The sequence below is a fragment of the Varanus komodoensis genome, unplaced genomic scaffold, assembly GCF_004798865.1.
Source record: "Varanus komodoensis strain SLA01 unplaced genomic scaffold, ASM479886v1 scaffold5, whole genome shotgun sequence".
Classification (NCBI taxonomy): Eukaryota; Metazoa; Chordata; class Lepidosauria; order Squamata; family Varanidae; genus Varanus; species Varanus komodoensis.
The window spans coordinates 36,098,240-36,118,098 of record NW_025336087.1 but is presented as its reverse complement, the minus strand read 5'-3'; the positions used below and the strand labels follow the sequence as shown (position 1 = coordinate 36,118,098).

The following is a 19,859-nucleotide window of genomic DNA, read 5'->3' as shown; positions in this document are numbered from 1 at the left end:
GGAAGCCAGTGAAGCTGACGGAGGACTGGAGTCATGTGAACATAACGCCCAGTCCCCATCAGCAGCCTGGCAGCTCTATTCTGAACCAATTGAAGTATCTGGACCGTCTTCAAGGGTAGCCCCACTTAAAGCATGTAACAGAAGTCAAGACGGGAAGTCACCAGCGCATGTGTCACTGTCGCCAGGCAGTCGTACTCCAGGTAGGGGCGCAGCTGATGGATCAGCCAAAGCTGAAAGAAAGCGCTCCTCGCCACTGCTGTCACCTGAGCTTCCAATGAAAGCTCTGGGTCGAGGAGCACTCCCAGGCTGTGGACCTTGTCCCTAAGAGGGAGTGCAACCCCATTCAGGACTAAGTTCAATTCACCCTCTCCGAAGCCCGATCCGCCAACCAACAGGACCTCCGTCTTGTCTGGATTGAGCTTCAGTTTATTGGCCCTCATCCAGCCCATTACCTCGGCCAGGCACCGGTTCAGTACAGCCACTGCCTCACCTGGATTGGTGGAAAACAAGAGGTAGAGCTGGGTATCATCAGCGTACTGATGATTCCGCAGCCCACACCTCCTGATGACCTCTCCCAGCGGTTTCATGTAGATGTTAAACAGCAAAGGGGACAAAATGAACCCCTGCGGTACTCCATGGCATAGCTGCCATGGTGCAGAGCCATAGTCCCCCAGCACCACCTTCTGGAATCGGCCATTGAGATAGGAGCGGAACCACTGCAAAGCAGTGCCTCCGACCCCCAATCCCGCTAGCCTATCCAGAAGGATACCATGGTCGATGGTATCGAAAGCCCCTGAGAGGTCCAGGAGAACCAACAGGGACACACTCCCCCTGTCCTTCTCCCTGCACAGGTCATCGTACAGGGTGACCAAGGCAGATTCAGTACCGTACCCGGGTCTGAAGCCGGACTGAAATGGGTCCAGATAATCAGTTTCATCCAAGAGAGCTTGGAGTTGTCCCGCCACCACCCGCTCTAACACCTTGCCCAGAAACAGGATATTGGCCACTGGTCTATAATTAGTGGCCATCTCTGGATCCAGTGACGATTTCTTCAGGACCGGTCAGACTACCGCCTCCTTTAAAGGGGCAGGCACCCGACCTTCCCTCAGAGAAGCGTTAACCACTTCCAAGATCCAGTTCCCAATCCCGTGCTTGGAATTATTTATTAACCAAGATGGGCAAGGGCCCAATCGGCAAGTGGTAGGACATACTCGTCCAAGCACCCTGTCCACATCATCAGGCCACAATAACTGAAATTCATCCAATAATTTTGGACCAGACGGCAGCATTGGTGTCTCCCCAGAAACCTTTGATTCACTAGTGGTGTCTAGCTCGTGACGAATCTGAGCGATTTTCTCCCTGAAATGCATGGCAAAGTCGTCACAGCGGGCCTTTGAGGGTGGAACCAGATCTTTCTTAGGACCTGGATGAACCAGGCCTTGCACCACTCAAAAAAGCTCTGCTGGACAGCATTTGAGGAGGCAATGGAAACGGAAAAGAAACTCTTTTTCACTGCCCTCACTGCCACAGCATAGGCCCGATAATGGGCTCTCAAGTGTGTTCGGTCAGATTCATCCCGTGATCTCCTCCACCTACGCTCTAGCCGTCTCCCAACCTGCTTCATCGCCTGCAATTCAGGTGTATACCAAGGGGAAGAGTGGGCTCTGCCGGGTGGGAGAGGACGCTTAGGAGCGATCGTGTCCACAGCCCTGGTCATCTCCCCATTCCACAGTTCGACCAGAGCCTCAACAGGAGCACCAGTCTTGTCAGCCGGAAACTCCCCCATGGCCTTCAGGAATCCATCCGGATCCATCCGGCTCCAGAGGTGGACCCACACAATCGGGTCTCTCCCTTGCAGAGGGAGATCTCTCCCTTGCAGAGGGAGAGATCGCTCTCAAGCACAAACCTCATCAGGAAGTGATCTGACCATGACAGGGGAGTCAAACATAAATTCCTCACCCTCAGACCACCCTCTTCCTGCCCCATCGAGAAAACCAGGTCCAGAGTGTGTCCACGTTCATGGGTCGGGCCGGTGACATGTTGAGACAGCCCCATGGCCATCATGGAGGCCATGAAGTCCTGAGCCGCCCCAGTCAGACTAGTCTCGGCATGGAGATTGAAGTCCCCCAGGACCAACATCCTGGGGGTCCTCAACACCAGGTCCGAGATGATCTCCGTCAGCTCATGCAGGGAGACTGTTGGGCAGAAGGGTGCATGGTACACCAACAGAATCCCCAATCTGTCTCGGTCGCCCAACACCAAGTAGAGGTACTCCAGCCCTGGTCTCGAAGGGACCGGAAGTCCCGTGAGAGAGATGGAGGCTCGGTAAACCAAAGCGACCCCCCCTCCCCTCCCCTCCGGCCATGAGCAGTGCTGGACCAGATACCCGGGCGGGCACATTTGAGAGAGGGCGACATCCCCCCCTCTCCCGCCCAGGTTTCCGTTATGCAGCCAGGTTGGCCCCCTCATCCACAATCAAGTCATGGATGAGGAAAGATTTGTTATTGACCGACCTGGCATTGAGCAGCAGCACCGTCAGGCCCGAGGGGCGGTTGACAAGACTACCTGGAACCCTCTGGCTGGGGGCAAAACCAGAAGGAGGGACAGGTGTCAACCATCTACATTAAGCCCCCACTGCTATTACGTTCATTGCGCATGACCACCCCAATGGCGGCGCCCCTGAGCTCCCCAGGAAACACAAACGTCGACATGGCCAGGGACGACTCCATAAAAACAAATTAAAACATTAAAATACAATAAAATTATAAAAACAATTAAAACACTCCTCCTTCCCTCGGCGATGTGTCCCAGTCTGGCGGCGGCGGCGGCAGCGGCAGTGACTGCGCAGCGCAGCCCAGCAGATACACTGAGCCGCAGAATGCGGCCGATGGCTGTAGGGGGAGGGAGCTCCAAGCCCGCCCTGCCCCATACCGACACCGGTGGGGGGGGAGCAGGGAGGGGCGCGGAAACCCGTCAGGCGGGAAGATGACGGCATCCTCCTCCGCGCCATCGGCGGCAGGCCTAGCGTGGCCCTGGTGTCCTCCGTGCCCAGGGTGGTCCAGCAATGGCCGCAGGAGCGGTGTCAGCTGGCCCCCGACTCAGCAGTACGCCCCAGTCCGGCGGCAGCAACAGCAACGGTGCAGCGCAGCACGGCAGGTGGACCAATTAAAACATAGCCCCTGGCCAGCCCAGCCCCCCAAACGGCCCCCAAACGGCTCCCAAACGGCGGCGATACCATCTCATTGTTCCATGCCCTACACTCTAGGATGAGTGAGAGGTCTTTTCCTTCTTCTTTGTGACAGCCTTTAAGGTACCTGTAGAGTTACCCTGTAGCATTCTTTTCTCAAGACTGAACAGGCCCGGTTCTTTCAGCCTCTCCTCATAAGACTTATTTTCCAAGCCCTGTATCATCTCTGTTGCCCTCTTCTGAACTCTTTCCAGATTTTCAGCATCCTTTCAAAACCTGGTTTCCCAAAACTGAACACTGTATTTCAGGTGAGCTCTGACTAATGCAGAGCAAAGGGGAATAAGCACTTCACTATTTCTGGAAGTGATGTCTTTATTTATTCATTCCAAAATAGTGTTTGCCTTTTCTGTGGTTGCATTACACTGCTGGCTCAGATTTAGTTTGCTGCCTACAAAACCTCCAAGGTCCCTTTCACTTTTAGTACTGTTGAGCCAAGTATTCCCCATCTTGTATGGATGCAGCTGATTTTTTAATTTTTTCTTGCCTTGGTAGAGAACTTGCCATTTGTCTCTGTTGAATTTCCTCCATAATTTACTATTTTTACTATTCTTGTTTTAAATGGGTGTGCATCATCTTGATGGTATCAGGACAAAATGAGCAAAGGCTCTGCCATAATAAGGCTTCCAAAGGCCTGACACTGTAAGAAAAGCTTAAGACTCAAGGTAGGATCCTGATCTGATCAGGGAACCAGTTGCCCAGAGAGGTGTGGACTCTCCCACTCTAGAAACATTCAAGGCAAAACTGGTCAGTCATCTGAGAGGGATGGAGTGACTTGCTGTCCTGCACCAGTGAGGGGTTGGACTGAATGCCCTCTTGACCCTTTTGACCCTAATATTCAATGATTCTATGTTTCCCAACCTACACCTGTATACATATGCTAAGGTATGCCTGTCCTAAAAGGTCTTCCTTTTGTGCTGCTTGTCTTACCCCATTCAAACCTTTTGTTTTACTATTATGTGCCTCTAGCGAACTGATCCCAACCTTCCTGCATACTGTGTATGTAACTGACAGGTTATAAAAGCATCCTGTACAAACTCCATCTTGGTAGTCCCTTTTGGGGCTATCTATAACATTTCCTGCATCCATTTATTTCCTGTATATCTGAATAAACTGTAAATGATTGTACCCCCTCAGGGAACCCACATTTCCTGTTTCCTGGCAATAGCTTGTAAGCATACAAGGCAGTGTATAAATGTTAAAAAATAAAATACATGATAAAAGCCTGAGCAATTGAAGAAAGGATTACTGGTTTTGTAAGGAATATCATGGATGGGAAGTGTTAGGGTGACACTCAGTGGAAGGAGAAGGAAATTCCACCTTGTGCAACCAACCCTCTTTTCTCCAATAATACACATACAACTAGGCTATGGGAACTGTAAGTATTTGAATCTACATTTTGCTGTCATCTTTCCCAACATCATTGATAGTTGTGCTGCTCCAAAGTGATTCTTTACTTACAGAAAATTCTAGCAAAATCTGTTGTGCATGTGATATGCTTCTGGCAACATTTTTCTGGAACTTAATGTTACATATCCATTTTCTAAATTAATGCTATCTATGAGATCTTTGTGGAACAGAAAATGACACCCAGAAACTCTTCATATGCAAATCTTCAGAACATTCTATCTTTCAATTAAAATTTCTTGCATCCTTAGCAGAAGGTGCAATACGCACATAATATCTACGTTGGCATCTTACAGTTGCATAAATGAGCTGTGCTTGGGTAAATTTTCTTGCTATTGTTGTAGGTTCCATCATGTTTGCATTTGAGTAGTAGGAGAAAAATAATTTGAGAAAAACAATGCCTCAGCAGTAGTAAACAACTCTGTCCTGGAAGCAACCCAGGAAGGAACTTAATGTCATTAACACAATAGTGGCAGTGTGAATACAAAGCAGTAAACTTTATTGAGAAGAGGATGGTGAAACCAGCTTAAGAGGATTGAGGAACCTGATGAAGGAAGAAGCAAAGAAGGAATGTTTGACACTGTGGGAGCTAGAATTTCTGGACCTTTTGAAGTTTTTACAAAGGAAGAAGAACTTCCTGTAATGTTGCATCTGAAGAATAGCCCTGAACACCTGATATTCCCATTGTCCATCCTGGTACTTGAACTGCTAATCTGGAAGCACAGAGTAGGCCAGGATGGAGACAGAAGCACAGAATGAACTGAGATGGAACCTTTCATCCATCTTTAGAAACAGGAACATCACTCTATCAAGTGCAGGGGAAGTCGTGGTTTTATGCATTACAGTTATACCTAAAAGTGGAATTCAGGGAAGGCCCACCATCTAATCATGATTTTGGGTTTTCAGTATTTAACCTTTTATTTGGGTTAACAGAAATCCATATAAATATTTAGATTTAAAAAAAAACCAAAGGAGCATGTATGTATGTATGTGTCCATCTATATTTATATCTGTATTGACACACACAAAGACTGATTGCACATGACCTTTTATTGATCCAGGAGCTGCCTGTTATTAGGGGGTAACGTCATTTATGACCTGTCCATTTTACCCATCTCCATACAGAGAGAATAATGATATTTTCTTCCTATCTGTGTACAGTGGCAGCAACTTGGCTGGTGTGGGATGAGCTGCATGCCAACTTCACTCTTCACCTAGCATCCTGGCTGGGAGGATGTACAGTGTATCAAAGCACTCAGATGCTGCTTGGGGGAACCACAACCCCTCTTCCTCAGCTGGCAGGGGGATCCCTGCTTTGATCTCCACTCAGTGACCAGAGATAACAGGTGGGATTCCCTTCCTGGCATTGGGGTGTGGCTTGGCAGAAGAAAGTTCCCCAGGCTAGATCAGGACCCTCTGCAGGCCACAGTGTCTTTGCAGGCAGGAAGGTCTGTTGAAGTTGTGCCATCAAGTCTCTGCAGCCCTGTGAATGAAAGCCCCCCAGCATGCCCTATGCATGCCAGCCCTGCTCAGCGACTTCCTTGATGGAGTCCATTCATCTCATTTTTAGTCTTCCCCTTCTGCCTTTGATGTTCCCTAGCATGGCTGTCTTCCCAGGGCACTTTTTCTTCTTATCATGCGCCCAAAGTATGAGCATCAGTTTGGTAATTTTTCCTTCTAGGGAGAGTTCAAGCTTGATTTGATCTAGGACCCAAGTGTTCTTCTATTTGTTGGTCCAGGGTTCTTGCAAACCTCTCTCCTGCACAATGTTTCAAATGTATCAGTGTTCTTCCTATCAGCTGAAATCACACTTCCTCATGCTTTCACAATTAAATGCCACTTTCCACACACACACACGCACACACACGCACACACGCACAGAGAGAGAGAGAGACAGACAGACAGAGAGAGAGACAAACACTTACTGAAAGTGAACCATGACCAAATAAGAACCTTTAACCAAACAGTGTACCTGTTAACAAACATGAGTAGGGAATGATGAATAAATGCCTTGTGTGAGAAAGGTCTGCTTAAACAGAATGCTGGATCCAACACAACTCTTCTTACATCCAATGCTCCTAAATTCTACTGAGAGAGAAACATATAATTTCACAGAAGATCTCTGACAGGTGAATCAGCAGGAGAACATGTCACACTGGAGTAGGTGTTTTAGTTACCATAGCAACCTTAGACTCCAAGTCAGCAGTGGCTGTCAGGCTCCGCAGCTGGGACACAGGCAGTCAGAGACAAGTCAAGCCAAGAGCAGCAGAGGCAGCAGGAGCAGGGCAGCAGAATTTCAGGAAAGTCTGAGTCCAAAAACAGGGTTTAATGAAAGTCCGAATCACAGTCACGGCACAGGCTGAGGTCAGGAACCAGAAGAATGCATGAGGGCAGAACAAGGATGTGGTCGGGAACAAGCCAAGGGTCAAGCACCAGGAGGACAAACAGAGATGCAGCTACCTTGGACAGGATAACCAGATGGGAGACATGGAGCAGCGAGATACATGGCAAGTTGCATGAGACAAAGGGAACCACATGCAGCAAGATGCAGGAGCTGCACCACAGCTCACGGGCAAACCTGCCTTGCTGAGGCAATATGACAGGGCTGTATGGATGGCATGGCAGGATACCGGTCAGGCAAGAGGCCGGCAGAACAGCAAGGCAACATGGCACGGCAGGAGCCAGCAGCAGGAGTGGGCGCAATCAGACCAGGTGCAGGCACTGCAGCTGCAGGAAGACCCATGATGCTGAGGCCAGCTCCAGAGGGAAGCGCTTCCTTTGATACAGTTCCTCCCCAAGGACTCCCAGCTGCACTCATCCGTAGACTGAGAGCCCCAGCAGGGCATGGGACCAATCCTGCAAATTCTGGCCACCAGAGCAGCCCAGATCCCGACAGGCTGTACTGCACTGACAATTTGAATGCTGCATCTCATTATTTTCTCTGAATTGCTTTTGGTTTCTTTGGATTAAGAATAGGGACAAGTTCAGCTGAAGCTGGCAATTCAGATCTCTTTCAGTTTGGATTTTTGGCTCAGTTCTGAGGCAGAAACAGGCTCATGGACAATTTACTCTCTGGGATTAACAAGGCTATCAAACCATGCCAAGGTCCTATTAAACCATGCCAAACATGTAGGCATGATAGAGCCAATACTTAAGCTGCAGCTCTTCTGCCCATGCCCTCTCCATTTTTAGCAGGGAGGTAAGTCTCAGTCATCAGAAATGTAACCATATTCAGGTGGATGAAGTTATAGAGTTTTAAATCTTCAGGGACAGTGCCCTATCAAGGTCCAAATTGTAACCATCCCCTTATCTGGAGGCAAGAGTTGAAGAGGTTCCAAGTCAGCTCTCTCTGCTTATGTTCTCCAAGATAGTGTCACAGCTAGGACACTCCAGGAAAATGCATTGGTTTTGTTTCCACTTTAAGTGCAATCCATCAAAAAGCAAAATACCATAACTGATGAAGGTTGCTATGGAAAGTCTGAAACCTGCTGGTTCCCATGGCTCATTTTTCATCACAGAGCTGAATTGCCTACTTTGAATGGAAGATGTCATGCAGGCATTTAAAACAAGATGTCTGATGCCCGTGTCCCTAATTTTGCAGCAAGGGATGTTTTAAATTATGATAAGTCTGTAATAGATACTTGGTAAATGGAGCACCCATGTTGTCATAATGCTGCAGGGTTGTATGTTGTTTTTGCACAAGTCAAAGTGTCTTTGAGCTGGCTTGCAAAGGAATGGGGGAAGGGATGGGTGTCAGTGATGCTGTCTTGAAAATAAGCATGAAAAGGCCAAATAAGCTGTGATGGAGCAACCGCCACGTGCCCATCCTTATTCCTGTATAAAGTGAGGATGGAGATCTAAAAGCCACAGTGGGTCATTTAAAAATATACAGACAGAGATACAGATATGGATATATATGGCACAGGTGAGGGAAACAGAGTTCAAATCTCAATTGTATCCTGTTCAATATTTGGAAACACTGGGGTGGGTTCACGCAGGTAAGATACAACACAATACAAAGTCAGTTTCCCTCACCTGTGGTGCATATTCACAAACAGTCTGCACAAGAAGCTCAATTTGTGGAAAACACTCTATTTTCATCTTTCATCCCACATGCTGGGGGCACTGGAATTCCCCTGGCTGACATTTTGAGATGTAATTTTCATATACGTAGGCTTATGGTCTATTCATCATTCAGCTTTTCCTTTCTTAGCAAATGGGATTTTGGTAAGAAAAGAAAGGCTAAGAAGCTACGGGAAAACACTAGAATGTTCTGAGTGCCAGACAGTTTCATATGGACCTACAGTAAAAGTTTAACCCCATGAAGTTCTGTGAATGAGAACAGGCCAATGGGGCAATGAAAGATGATTCTGGAAGCAGCTTTCATTGCCCCTTGTAGCTTTCAAAAATATATAGTGTAACAAAAAGGTATGTGTGTCTAAGTGCTGCTCCACGTTCCAGCTAAATATGCATAGGAAAACTAGATGTGTTGTAACTAAATTCAGATGCAGTGATATGGCAATTACGTTTTATAAGCTTAATATTTAATTTTAACTAAGAAAGGATAGTTTTTAATGAAACAGAACATGTGCCAACATTTACATGCCTCTCAGAGAGGCATAATTTGTAAAGTGCATTCACTGTTAATAGCAGGCTTAATTAAAGCTTACTTACATAAATAAGAAATTGCATCAGCTTCACATGAATTGTTTCTTGTCTTATTTTGTTGCAGACAAAATGTAAAGTTTTGGACACTAAAACAAGGGGTTTTTAAATGGGAATTATTGGATTTTGATACCTTACCAAATAACTTGAGTTTTCTTTTTGTTTGCTAACATTCTTAGGCTAAGAGAAGATTGCAGAGAAATTCAAGGATGTCTCTAAAAGTGCCCAGAAAGGGAGGGCAGGCTTGGAAAATGGGCTCTGTGTTCTCTATATTTAATACCTGAGAAGGGTACATCAAGGAGATAGAGAGCTTGAAGTATGGATACTGCTTTTAAGCTTGAGGCAATGAATTATGGGCTTTCACTGTGATCCAGTTTGAGTATATTTTGGTTTATGAAGCTGGGATATGTATGAGACTGTTGCTTATGCACTGATTCCCTTGGCTTCTCCCTTAGTGAAAATCATGAGTAAATTAGGAAACCAATATGTAAACCAGAAATCAGGAATGACCCAAAACCATTTTCAGACTATGGTCTAGTATCCTGGCTTGTTCCAAAACATGGATTCAAAATGTGTTCAAAACCTGGACACTATTATTATCATCTTCAGAGCAAACCATGATATTAAACCAAATTCAAACCATGATATAGTATCCTGGCTTGTTCCAAAAGTTGTAACCATAATTTTCTAGTTAAAACAAATTTGAAATTGATAGTTAATTATCAGTTTCATGGTCTAATCACTGCAAAGCAGTCATGTGTGCAGTCAAAAAGCAATATATCTTGGCTTAATAAGCTGGAACAAGACCAAACGTGACCAAAGAACGCATGGGAATGCAAATATATGCAGGCTTACTCCTGTAAAAGATCACAAGAAGACCAGAGTGAAAAAGAGACACAGAGAGGGCTGAGTTGTTCTTCACAAGAATAGGAAGGTGTTGAAAATTCCCTGGAAATCTAATGATGCATCAGTTTCTGGTGGGTTGGGATTAAGTGTATACCTGCAGTTAATAAAACTGATGATTCCAATGCTTATAGACTTCTCGTTAATCACAGCATTTCTTTTCATCTCCATAAGAGCTTTCTAAGATCTATTTATGGTGCTGACCCTTGTCTCCAAAGGAGTTTCACCACCATGCAACACCATGGAGAGCTCCTAAAAAAATGAAAAGAATTGTTTCATCTAAAAATTAAAGCCTAAGAGTCTCCCCTGTTTAAAATGTTATGCATTTCTTTTGACTTCCTTTAGAAGGCAACAAAATCTGGAACCCTGAAACTGCTCACTGTACATCGTATCCACTTGTGCCTGTCAGGTGTGCCAACCTTTTCTTGCACTTTCATTGGGTATTCTTACACATCTAAAGACTCTGAACATTTGAATAGTATAGTTATTATGGGAAAAGCAAGAATGATAATGAAGCTAGAAATACATTGCACTCACAGGAGTAATACCTTGTCTTTTTGTTGTGAGTTGTACATTTTCAGGTCAAAAGCAGATGACATGTTCTTTCTCTCCCACAACATCACTACATAGGTAAGACCTTTAGATGTTCATCAGTTCTAACAAATTAAGGAAAATCACTGAGATGGTGGAGTAGAGTTGGTCAAGTTAACTTTCAAGGTGATGTGGAGCAGTATATAATCAAGAATGTTCTGATCAGCATGCCACATCTGCCTCAGCAACAAGTCTTCTGCAAAATATATTCTTATACAACTGTACGGAAGTTCTAACCTATGGGTTGAACCTAGATTTCAGTGCATATAAATGGTTATATATATACCCCCACAGTGCCTGAGGCCCTCAAAAATACAATACAGAAGGTCGTCACCCCTTCCTGAACATGGGGGAGTATGGTACAGGGAGAAGACAGGTAACTGAATGGAACTAACCTTCATGAGCATAGACCTTCTGTCCCTGGAAGTCAGATCATGGATCTAATCCAATGCATATAATGTTCTCTTGGTAAATGTTCGCACCTCTTAAAATCTTGTTGAGACTGTGATCATGTTGGATGGTGGCTCTTAATCTGAGAAAAAGAAAAGATGTGGCAGGTACTGGTGGAAAGGTATATTTCTTGGTGAAGACATGCATTTTGCAACCCACCATCACCATTACCAATTATTAACTTGCCTGCTTTTGCAGTGCTCCCCTATGTGTTCCTGTTTCCTGACCTCGGCCTGTTACATGACTACAACTCTTTCTTTATGGACTATGTGCTGCGCTTCCCTGACTTGCCCTGTTGCCTGGGCCCAGGCGCATCTGCCCTGATACCGGCCTCCCAGGCCCAGGCCCTGTCAAGATGCTGCTATCTACTTCTCCACCAGTGCTCTACTTCTCAAGCAATCCAGTGATAGCAGTGATGAGAAAAAGGACTGGGAGCTCACACTCCAAACTGCCCCAATTCATAAACACTGGTGATGCTAGCTAGGCTGATGAAAGCCAAAGTCCAAAATATCTGGAGGGCAACAGGTTATGAACCATTGCCTAGGGGGCTAGAGAGACTCTATCCAGGAGGAGTGGAATACTCAGCTCCTGCGGTGGGGTACTTTGATTTCAGGCTGGACTTGAGTGAAGGAGGGCTTTTGCAATGCAGCTTTTGAGGGGATGATATGCTAGCATATTCTTTCTTGGTTTGCTCAGGTGTCAGCAAGTGGATCATGTTTGCCCTCTGCCACCCTCCTGGAGGTGCATGAACAGTTATCATAAAACAGACAGTGGAAGTGGGTGGTGTATCCCCTCTGGGTTTTAGCCTGAATGTTGCAGATGATATCCTACGTGCTGGACTGCTTCCCCAAAAGAGGTTCATCACCTTGGATAGCTCTTAAAAGTTCAGACATCCACTTGGCGTAGATGCACTGCCTCACTGACACTGGAGTTGGCAGCCCTCACTAAAAAGAGGTAAGGCCATGGGTCCTCAAACTAAGGCCCGAGGGCTGGATCTGGCCCACCATGCCCATTTATCCGGCCCGCCTCAGCGGTTTTGGACTTGCTGCATGTGCACTTGCACGTATGGGCGCATGGTGAGGTGGCAGCTTGCGTGGAGATCGTTTTGGACTCGCTTGGAGAAAACGATCTCCGCATGAGCAAGCTGCGGCCTCCCCTCTGCGCGCCCTCCCGCCCCTGCTTCGTGCACACCCCGCCCCCACCCCCTCACCGGCCCGCCCCCACCGCCAGCACCTTTCAACTGCCCCCCTGTTGAAAAAGTTTGAGGACCCTGGGTATGGCCCATGAAATTCTGCCTGCCTGAGGTCCCAGCATGGCCCTCTAGGCTCACCACCTTTCCTTTGACCACAGGCAGTGAAAGCTTTCAACTGAATATGCAGCTGGCTCTGCTTTTAGTCCCTGCTGCTCTGGAATGCTCCACCTGAAATTCTCCGGAATGGCATTCTACCCTCAGGCTAAAAGAGTTTCAGTGCCCCAGTTATAAAGTAGAAAAGGGCAAAGAACAATTATTCAGTGAGAGGAAGAGTCACATTTGGCTTGGTTTTTACAGCAGTCCTACAGATGGATCAAGACAAATGTTAATCGTTCTTCATATTTATTTTGCTCAGCTTTGCTGAAAACTGGAGTTTGGTGTCATTGTAAATCTAGGTGACCACTTCCATTTTGTAACCACAGAGTACTCTGAAAAGAGACTGAAATGTTGTTTTAAATGTAAATGGTCTTTTCTGTAACCCCTAAATCCATCAAGGGGAAGGATGCTCCACAAATATCCACCAGAGAGTCCACTGAATTCGGACCAGAACAGTGAACTGAAGGTCTTCAGGTCTTGTTCCCAAGGTTTATAATATGATATTGATTCTGACACCTTAAAGGGGATTCATGACTGTGTGAGAAGAGGGTGGACTGGAATCTAAAGCTGCAAGTATGTGGCACCCAGAAAGATCAATAGCTAATTAAAAGTGAATGTAAAGGAATTTCAATCCATCTTCGATGCAAGGATCAGGTCAAACTTAAAGGATTTGGTTGGAGTACCAGTGATGCTCCTGGGTAATTAGAGCAAGGCCCGTTTCCAAGGGCAAAGTAATCCTGATTGCTCCGGTGGGGAAATATGTACATCAGTGACACATTCAGAAACTGCTAAGGGCAGTGGGTTTGTAACTGAAGGACCAGTGATTGAGAGGCAGGGCTATAAGCTTGAGGCTACAGTAGAATAAAGACAAGCCAAATTCTTGCAATGTTTGAGCATGGGTACCTAGTATCAGGAGAATTCAAGCGCCCTTAATGAAATGCCTGTGAAGCAGAAATGAAGTAGCTGTAAGCTGCTGAAAGCGGTGCTGAGAGCTCACTGTCCCAGCTGAAGCATTTACTGTTGCTGAATTTCTGCCATGCCAAAGATGACTTTGGGCAGGGACACCACTTTTATTTCTCCAACCATTCATCCATCATCCCATTTTTCTCTCTCTGCTAGTCAAGAAGCAGGACAATCTCTTTCTCACCAGTACTTCTCACCCTCCTTACTTTCTTCCAGGCTTTCCCTACTGGCTCAGGGAAAAGAGTCTTCCCTTTCTTTCAACCTAACAGGGAAGGAAGGCAGCAGGGGGGCCACACAAATCAGTGTGGTGGTACCCACTTGAAGGCCTTCATGGCCACAGGTTGTTGACACAAGCTATAAGGCAGGGCAGGAAGAAGCAGGTATGTCGCAAATGTATGTGCTTCTTTGCATATACAGCAGTCCCAATATTTTGAACGGTCTGGGTGCAGACGGACACTAGTGGCGCTGTGCATGGAACAACTCAAGGCATTAAAGACCCCTCCCCTCCCCTCCCCACTTTTGGCAAGTATTCATTCACAATGCTGGGGTTGTCATTGTGGCGCCTGTGGATGCCAATGTGCCCACGGACACTTCTCTTGGCACCACCCATGCTCCTCTGCACCTCCTGATTTTTATTTCATTCCTTAAGATTTTGATTTAATATGCAAGGAGGTTTTTTGGGGGGGGCTGCAGATATTTAACTGTGGGGGTGCGTGTATTTATCAAGAACACAGCAGACATGGAAGCAAATTTAACTGTTGCTTCCTCTAAAGTTCTGTGGAAAATCCCTCCTCTGAAGCCATACTATATATTGAGAGGAAATCCATCAGTGGTGCTAACAGGGGATTTCCCCTTACTCCCAAAAAGCAAATCCAGGCAAATCTCCTAGATAGCAACAGAGAAGGAAAGTGATGAATTCTCTCTGCTGGAATCTTGATAGCTACCTGCCTCACAGCTGATGGTGTATGCATTTTTAAAAATCTGTATGTAGTTTGCTCCTGAGGCAAAATGTAAATGGGCTTGGCTCATAATGGGTTAGGGCTATTTAAGGGGCAGGGGAGTCAATTTCCAAACCTGCCTTCTCTGAAATTCAACCCCTTCCCTATTTCTCCTATAGGACAGTAATTGAGGAGAGAGGGTTAAACTCGGCTCCAAGACTTGGACGCTCCTCAAATAGGATTCCAGTATATGGGCATGATCCTTTAATAAAGAAAAGCCTTAGCTCTAAACTTTGGAGATGGTTGCAAACAGATCAAAGTTTAAATTATTAGAGAATCTCTCATAGACTTGAGGAGGTATTATCATAATGATGGCAATAATGCCTCATGCTGTTTTCTTGTAGCATTGTTTATTCATGGCTGTTGCAATCCCACCTGTAAACAAAGCAGCTCAGAGTTTGATTCTGAAGCCATAAGCCACCATGGACTTGTGGTATCGAGAGAGATGAGAGTAGATGGGAATGTCTACAACTGTCATTTGCTGTGGGACCTTCTTTAGAAGCTGCTTTCGGTCTTCTCCATGGCAGTGTCTCTCACATTTGTCCAAAAACAGAGTGTCTTCAGGAGCGCCAGTATAGAGCCCAACATTGTTAGCATGCTAGAGAAGGGAATTCAAGCAATTATGTTATATCTGTGAAACTGTTCTGTGAATAATAACACAACAATCAATAATCATTTTAAAAGAATCAGCTGAGAAACTGAGAAGCATTGAACTGAGAAACATTAAGCTGGACGATATGTATCAATCAGGGTGGACAAACTGGGACCCGAGGTCTACTTGATGATGCAGCAGCTAGATAATTTTAGACTCTGCACTTGGCGGGACATGGGGGGCGGGTTGCTTTAGGCTGCCATTTCACATTCAACTGTGAAGTACGCATCATTTCTTAACTCTCCCCCAGCCAGTCCATGCTACACAAATGCTCCCACATTCCTGGTATATTGAAGAAAAAACTGTGTGCCAACCATAATGGGGCACAAGAGGATCGGAGGCATAAGTGCTCTTTTGAATTAGGCCCAAAGGACAGAGAAAATGAAGTAGTACTTCACACCAGGCCTAGTGGAATTTTCTTTCACAAGAATGGACATGGCCACCTTTGTTGTTAAGTGTCATCAAGTGGTCTCTGACTTGCAGCAACCCTATGAATGAAAGCTCTCCAAAATGTCATATTCATGTCAGCTCTCTCCAGCCGTCACTAGTGCAGAGTATTATAAAATTAATGGGAGAAAAGCTATCAATGGCCGCTAGTCATGTTGGCTACATTTTGCATCCAGGATCACAGATGGCCTGGCTATGGATATTGTTGCCTGAGAATCACAGTGGGAGAAAAGACTAGTGCCCTTAAATCCTACTTGTGGCTTGTTGGCCACTGAGCTGTTACTGGATTCAGTCTTTTAAGTGCAGTTTCACCTTTTAACTCGCTTAAATCATAGCACCATTGTGATTGTGTAAATAAAACAGAATTTACTTCTGCTACCATGACATTAAACACATTGACTCAGGAAGGCACACCATTTTGCCTTCCCAAAATGTATTTTGGAACTAAATGTATTTAAAGTAAAAACAACAAAATGTATATGTGTACCCAGGTACATTTACAGGCATGGCTGTAACTGCCCGTCTATAAGATGTTTCTAAAGTATAAAGAAAGGATTCTGTGTGTCCAGCATCAGCTGCGTTGGCTGCATCTTTCATGCACTAATGCTGGGCTGGTATTGTGGTGCTCCCCACTCCTGCCACTTTTGGGGAGGTTATTTGGATGGTGGGGCCAGGGACTTTGGCTCCAAGGTCTGCTTCAGAAGTGTCTGGTTTCTTTCAGGAAAACAACCCCATTGTGCTGCATTACAAGCAAATGTGTCCTGTTTCCTTACCTTTAAAATCAACTTTCGATACTTCATATCTTGCTTCCAGGGCATTGTATAGAGCCTTGGAAACATCCCATGTCTGTATGAAAATCTTGGCAAGTGGCAATGAATAAGCCTGGAAACATGGTACAAGTTTTCAAAGCAAAGAAATAGGAATGTTAAAGAAAAAAAACTTGCTCTGGATGCAATCCAAACTCATCATAGATCAGAAAATTTGTAAAATTTCCAAGAAGTGTTGTGACTTCTGCTGGGTATCTTGATCTTTATGTCATGAGGTTTATATTGTGAGGTCTTGTATCATGTGCCCCATTTCTAAATCTCCTCTATAAAAGTCCTATTTAAGAGTAGATCCAGAGAATTGAGTAGCTTATGCTGTGTTGATTTCACTGTGTCTACTCAAGCACAGCAAAATATGGATCCAGCCCATTATTATTTCCAAACAAGTCAATAGAAAATAAACCTGCAGCTAAATGAGATCTCTTACATATGAATTGTTCAGAAGAAAGAAGACATTTTAAGGATTAGACACCCAAAGAACCTGGCTGATTTCCAAGATTTATTGCAGGATATTTGCCTTGTTTGAGGTGTTTGCCTCACTTCTTTTAGGGAGCAATAAGGGACATTTTGGTTAGTGGGGAGGAAGGGACTGCAAAGGCCAGGATATGGACTATTTTGAAGCCTCTTCACTTTCTTTCCCTTCTGAAATGTTTCATTAAATTGGTAAAAAAGATGGCCTGTATAGGATGATCATAGGCCTCTGAGTTTGAGACCCTACATGCATTTTGAGGCTGGAACCTACAGGAGAGCACCGTGAGATGATTCCTGTATGGGGAATATTCAGTCAGTCCATTATTAAATTCTGCAAAGCAGCTTCAATTCCAAAGGGTTAAGTATGCTTGCTTTTGTTATCTGCCCAGCCTATTGACCCTCAAGCAATCAACCTATTCTACAGAAAAGTGAACAGGAAAACCCATTTATTCCTGAAGATGGTTAGGGTTAGGGCTTTTTTTCAAAGATTCTTACCCTGTCAGATCAGTGTTGACTGCCTTAGAAGCTACATTGGCTTTAGACCCCTGGGGGGCTGCAGCTTTTGAATTACTCATGCTGAAGGAGCAGCACTGTGGTATCAAAAGACTTGGCCCAGGGACTTGAGTGGGGATTGTGAGGTATCTGCCATTGTCAGGTTGATGACACCAATGTCTTAACAGGGACCAAACAAGTAGACCAAATGATGATGGTGAAAGAGATGGCTGGAACTGGCAGAATCACTGTCTGTTGCTTAAAACTGTATGTGGAGGAAGTTACATGGATGGATTAGACTGTCATTTTCCTGGAGCCAGAGGGGGGATTTTTTGACAGAGCACTGAATTCAGTTTTGGAGAAGCAATTTGGGGCCACATTCCTGTGGTGAGCAGGACAGGGGCAAAAGGATCAGGATTGAAAGTACGCAAAAATACCAGTATATTGTTGCTTGCTTACTGCTGGTAATGAAGCCTTGCTGCTAGTTCTAAAATCTTAGTAGAGGGATTTCAACTTTTTATAATGGGCAAAACCAAGAAACCAAAAGCCTGGGAGAAAGGCAGTGGCAGCACCTGGAAATATGACCCCAGAGGAGCTGGATTTGGTCCCTGAACCTAATTTCCCCACTCTGGCTCTGAAGCCCTTTCCACACTGATATTCCTGGCTAAATATGCTTAGGATGGCAGTCTAAATCAATGAACAGTGGCTAAAGATTTTCCATCATATACCAGCCTTCCTCTATATTGCTTACTGTATAGAAGTCATAAAATATTCCCCTTGCCTGAAGGGCCCACACTCTAGAAGTGAAGTAACACGTTCATAAGAAGAGATTAAAAGTGCAAGCTAAACTTGGGAAAACAGCAAGAAAATATTGATCACTCCCAGAGGCAGAGGCCTCTAGCCATCACTTTATCAACTTTTCCCACTTTTAAAACATCAGAGCAATAGTTTAAAGAAGGATTAAAGGATTCCAAGACAGTATGGTTCCTTTGCAAGTGGAAAGGGAGTTTTCACTGTTAGTTTCTGAGTACACCTGTCATAATGAAAGGACTGCAAAGTAATAAAGAGACCAAAGGAATTGGAGAAAATAAAACGTTGCCAAAGGCAGTTAAATGATCAAATGCTTTATGACATACGAGTGTTGAAACGTTTGTGCTCAATGCCATCTTCTCTTGTCAAAATTTCTGATAGTGACTCATTCTGCAAGTCTCAACTGTGCAGTCATGTGCACACACAATTTATACCACGAAATGAAGCAACTATATAGTTAAGGACATCGAGCATATACTGATGGTATTTATTATCTCAGAGTAAGAGTGCTATAATAAGCCAAACTATGTAGCGTCTAGGAAGCAAAATAGAGGCCACATACTAGAAACTCCTAGAAAATGTTTTAAGAAATCCAGCAAACCAGGGTTTTCAAAACCAAGTCTTTATTCTTCTGTGCTCTACAAATGAAATTAAACTGCATGTGTGCAATTCCATTTTGTCCCATTCTAGAGCTTTTACAAAAATTATACTTGCATGCCTATTATTAAGGTTCAGGGAAATGTGTTTCCAGGTATCTTAACATTCCTTTTTTAAAAAGGAACTTAAAGGGGTGGAAGAATAGGTCTAAGTTTTATAAGCAGACCTTGTGATCAGAACAATTGGTTAAAGTTAATTTTAGAATCTGAATGAAACAAAACAAACTATTCTGCAATTGAAACTGTTTAGGGTAGAAAAATCACCTGTTTTAGGGTGTTAAACTGGAAAAAAATATCCACAGTGTATTTTCTAGACTTGCTACACCCAACATATAGCTGTTTAGGATGTGGCATACTGACAGCAATGGTAGATAATGTCTGAAATCTGTAAACTCTCAATATTTTAATGTTACATTTATATTTCATTCCTGGCTAACAGCCTGCTCATATATCTGGGTACTCAAAAGGCCCAGTACATTCACTAGGACTTACTTCCTGACAGAAGATTTGAGGTTTATAAGCCCTAAAGAATTTAAAAAGTGGGGTTACAGAATGAGTTTCTCAGTAAATAGAAAACAATCTTTCCAAGACTATTGTAAAAAGATTATCAAGTTTAAGTATATGGTAAAGCCATCTTTTAATTATTTCAACTTTCCCTATTGCAATCCATTTACAATAAATAAAAAGAGACCAGCCATTGTATCGACTTTAGAACAGGAGCTTAATCCAATGAAAAAATTGTTCTGAAAACAAACCAACCCACACTAAAATCAAGATTCAGCACACAGAATACTCCATATGTAGCAGCCGTTGAGGTCATCTTATTCTAAACAAGCTACCCAGATGAATTTTTAGCAGTTGTTGAATTGATATTTGTCAGTTATAGCAATCTACTGATACCTTGAGCTGGCTTAATTGCTTATTTTGGGCAGCGACTC

The 19,859-nt window shown here is 44.5% G+C and overlaps 1 protein-coding gene across 1 annotated transcript; it reads right to left on the bottom strand.

The window, feature by feature from the left end:
• Positions 1-11,286: 11,286 nt before the first annotated feature.
• Positions 11,287-17,547, bottom strand: TEX43 (testis expressed 43). Its single transcript, XM_044445836.1, has 4 exons — positions 17,459-17,547; positions 16,442-16,550; positions 14,945-15,167; positions 11,287-11,342 (listed from the first exon to the last, which is right to left on the bottom strand). Exons 1-3 carry the CDS (start codon positions 17,536-17,538, stop codon positions 14,961-14,963), a joined length of 396 nt encoding a protein of 131 aa, XP_044301771.1. The 5' UTR covers positions 17,539-17,547; the 3' UTR covers positions 11,287-11,342; positions 14,945-14,960.
• Between the last annotated feature and the right edge of the window lie 2,312 nt (positions 17,548-19,859).

Excerpts from the sequence above, each read along its gene's own strand:
- TEX43 (XM_044445836.1), bottom strand. The coding sequence starts at position 17,538 with ATGAGTAATTCAAAAGCTGCAGCCCCCCAGGGGTCTAAAGCCAATGTA. Across the intron at positions 16,551-17,458 it reads GTCAACACTGATCTGACAGG|GCTTATTCATTGCCACTTGC; the intron begins GTAAGAATCTTT and ends CCATGTTTCCAG. Across the intron at positions 15,168-16,441 it reads ATCGAAAGTTGATTTTAAAG|CATGCTAACAATGTTGGGCT; the intron begins GTAAGGAAACAG and ends TCCCTTCTCTAG.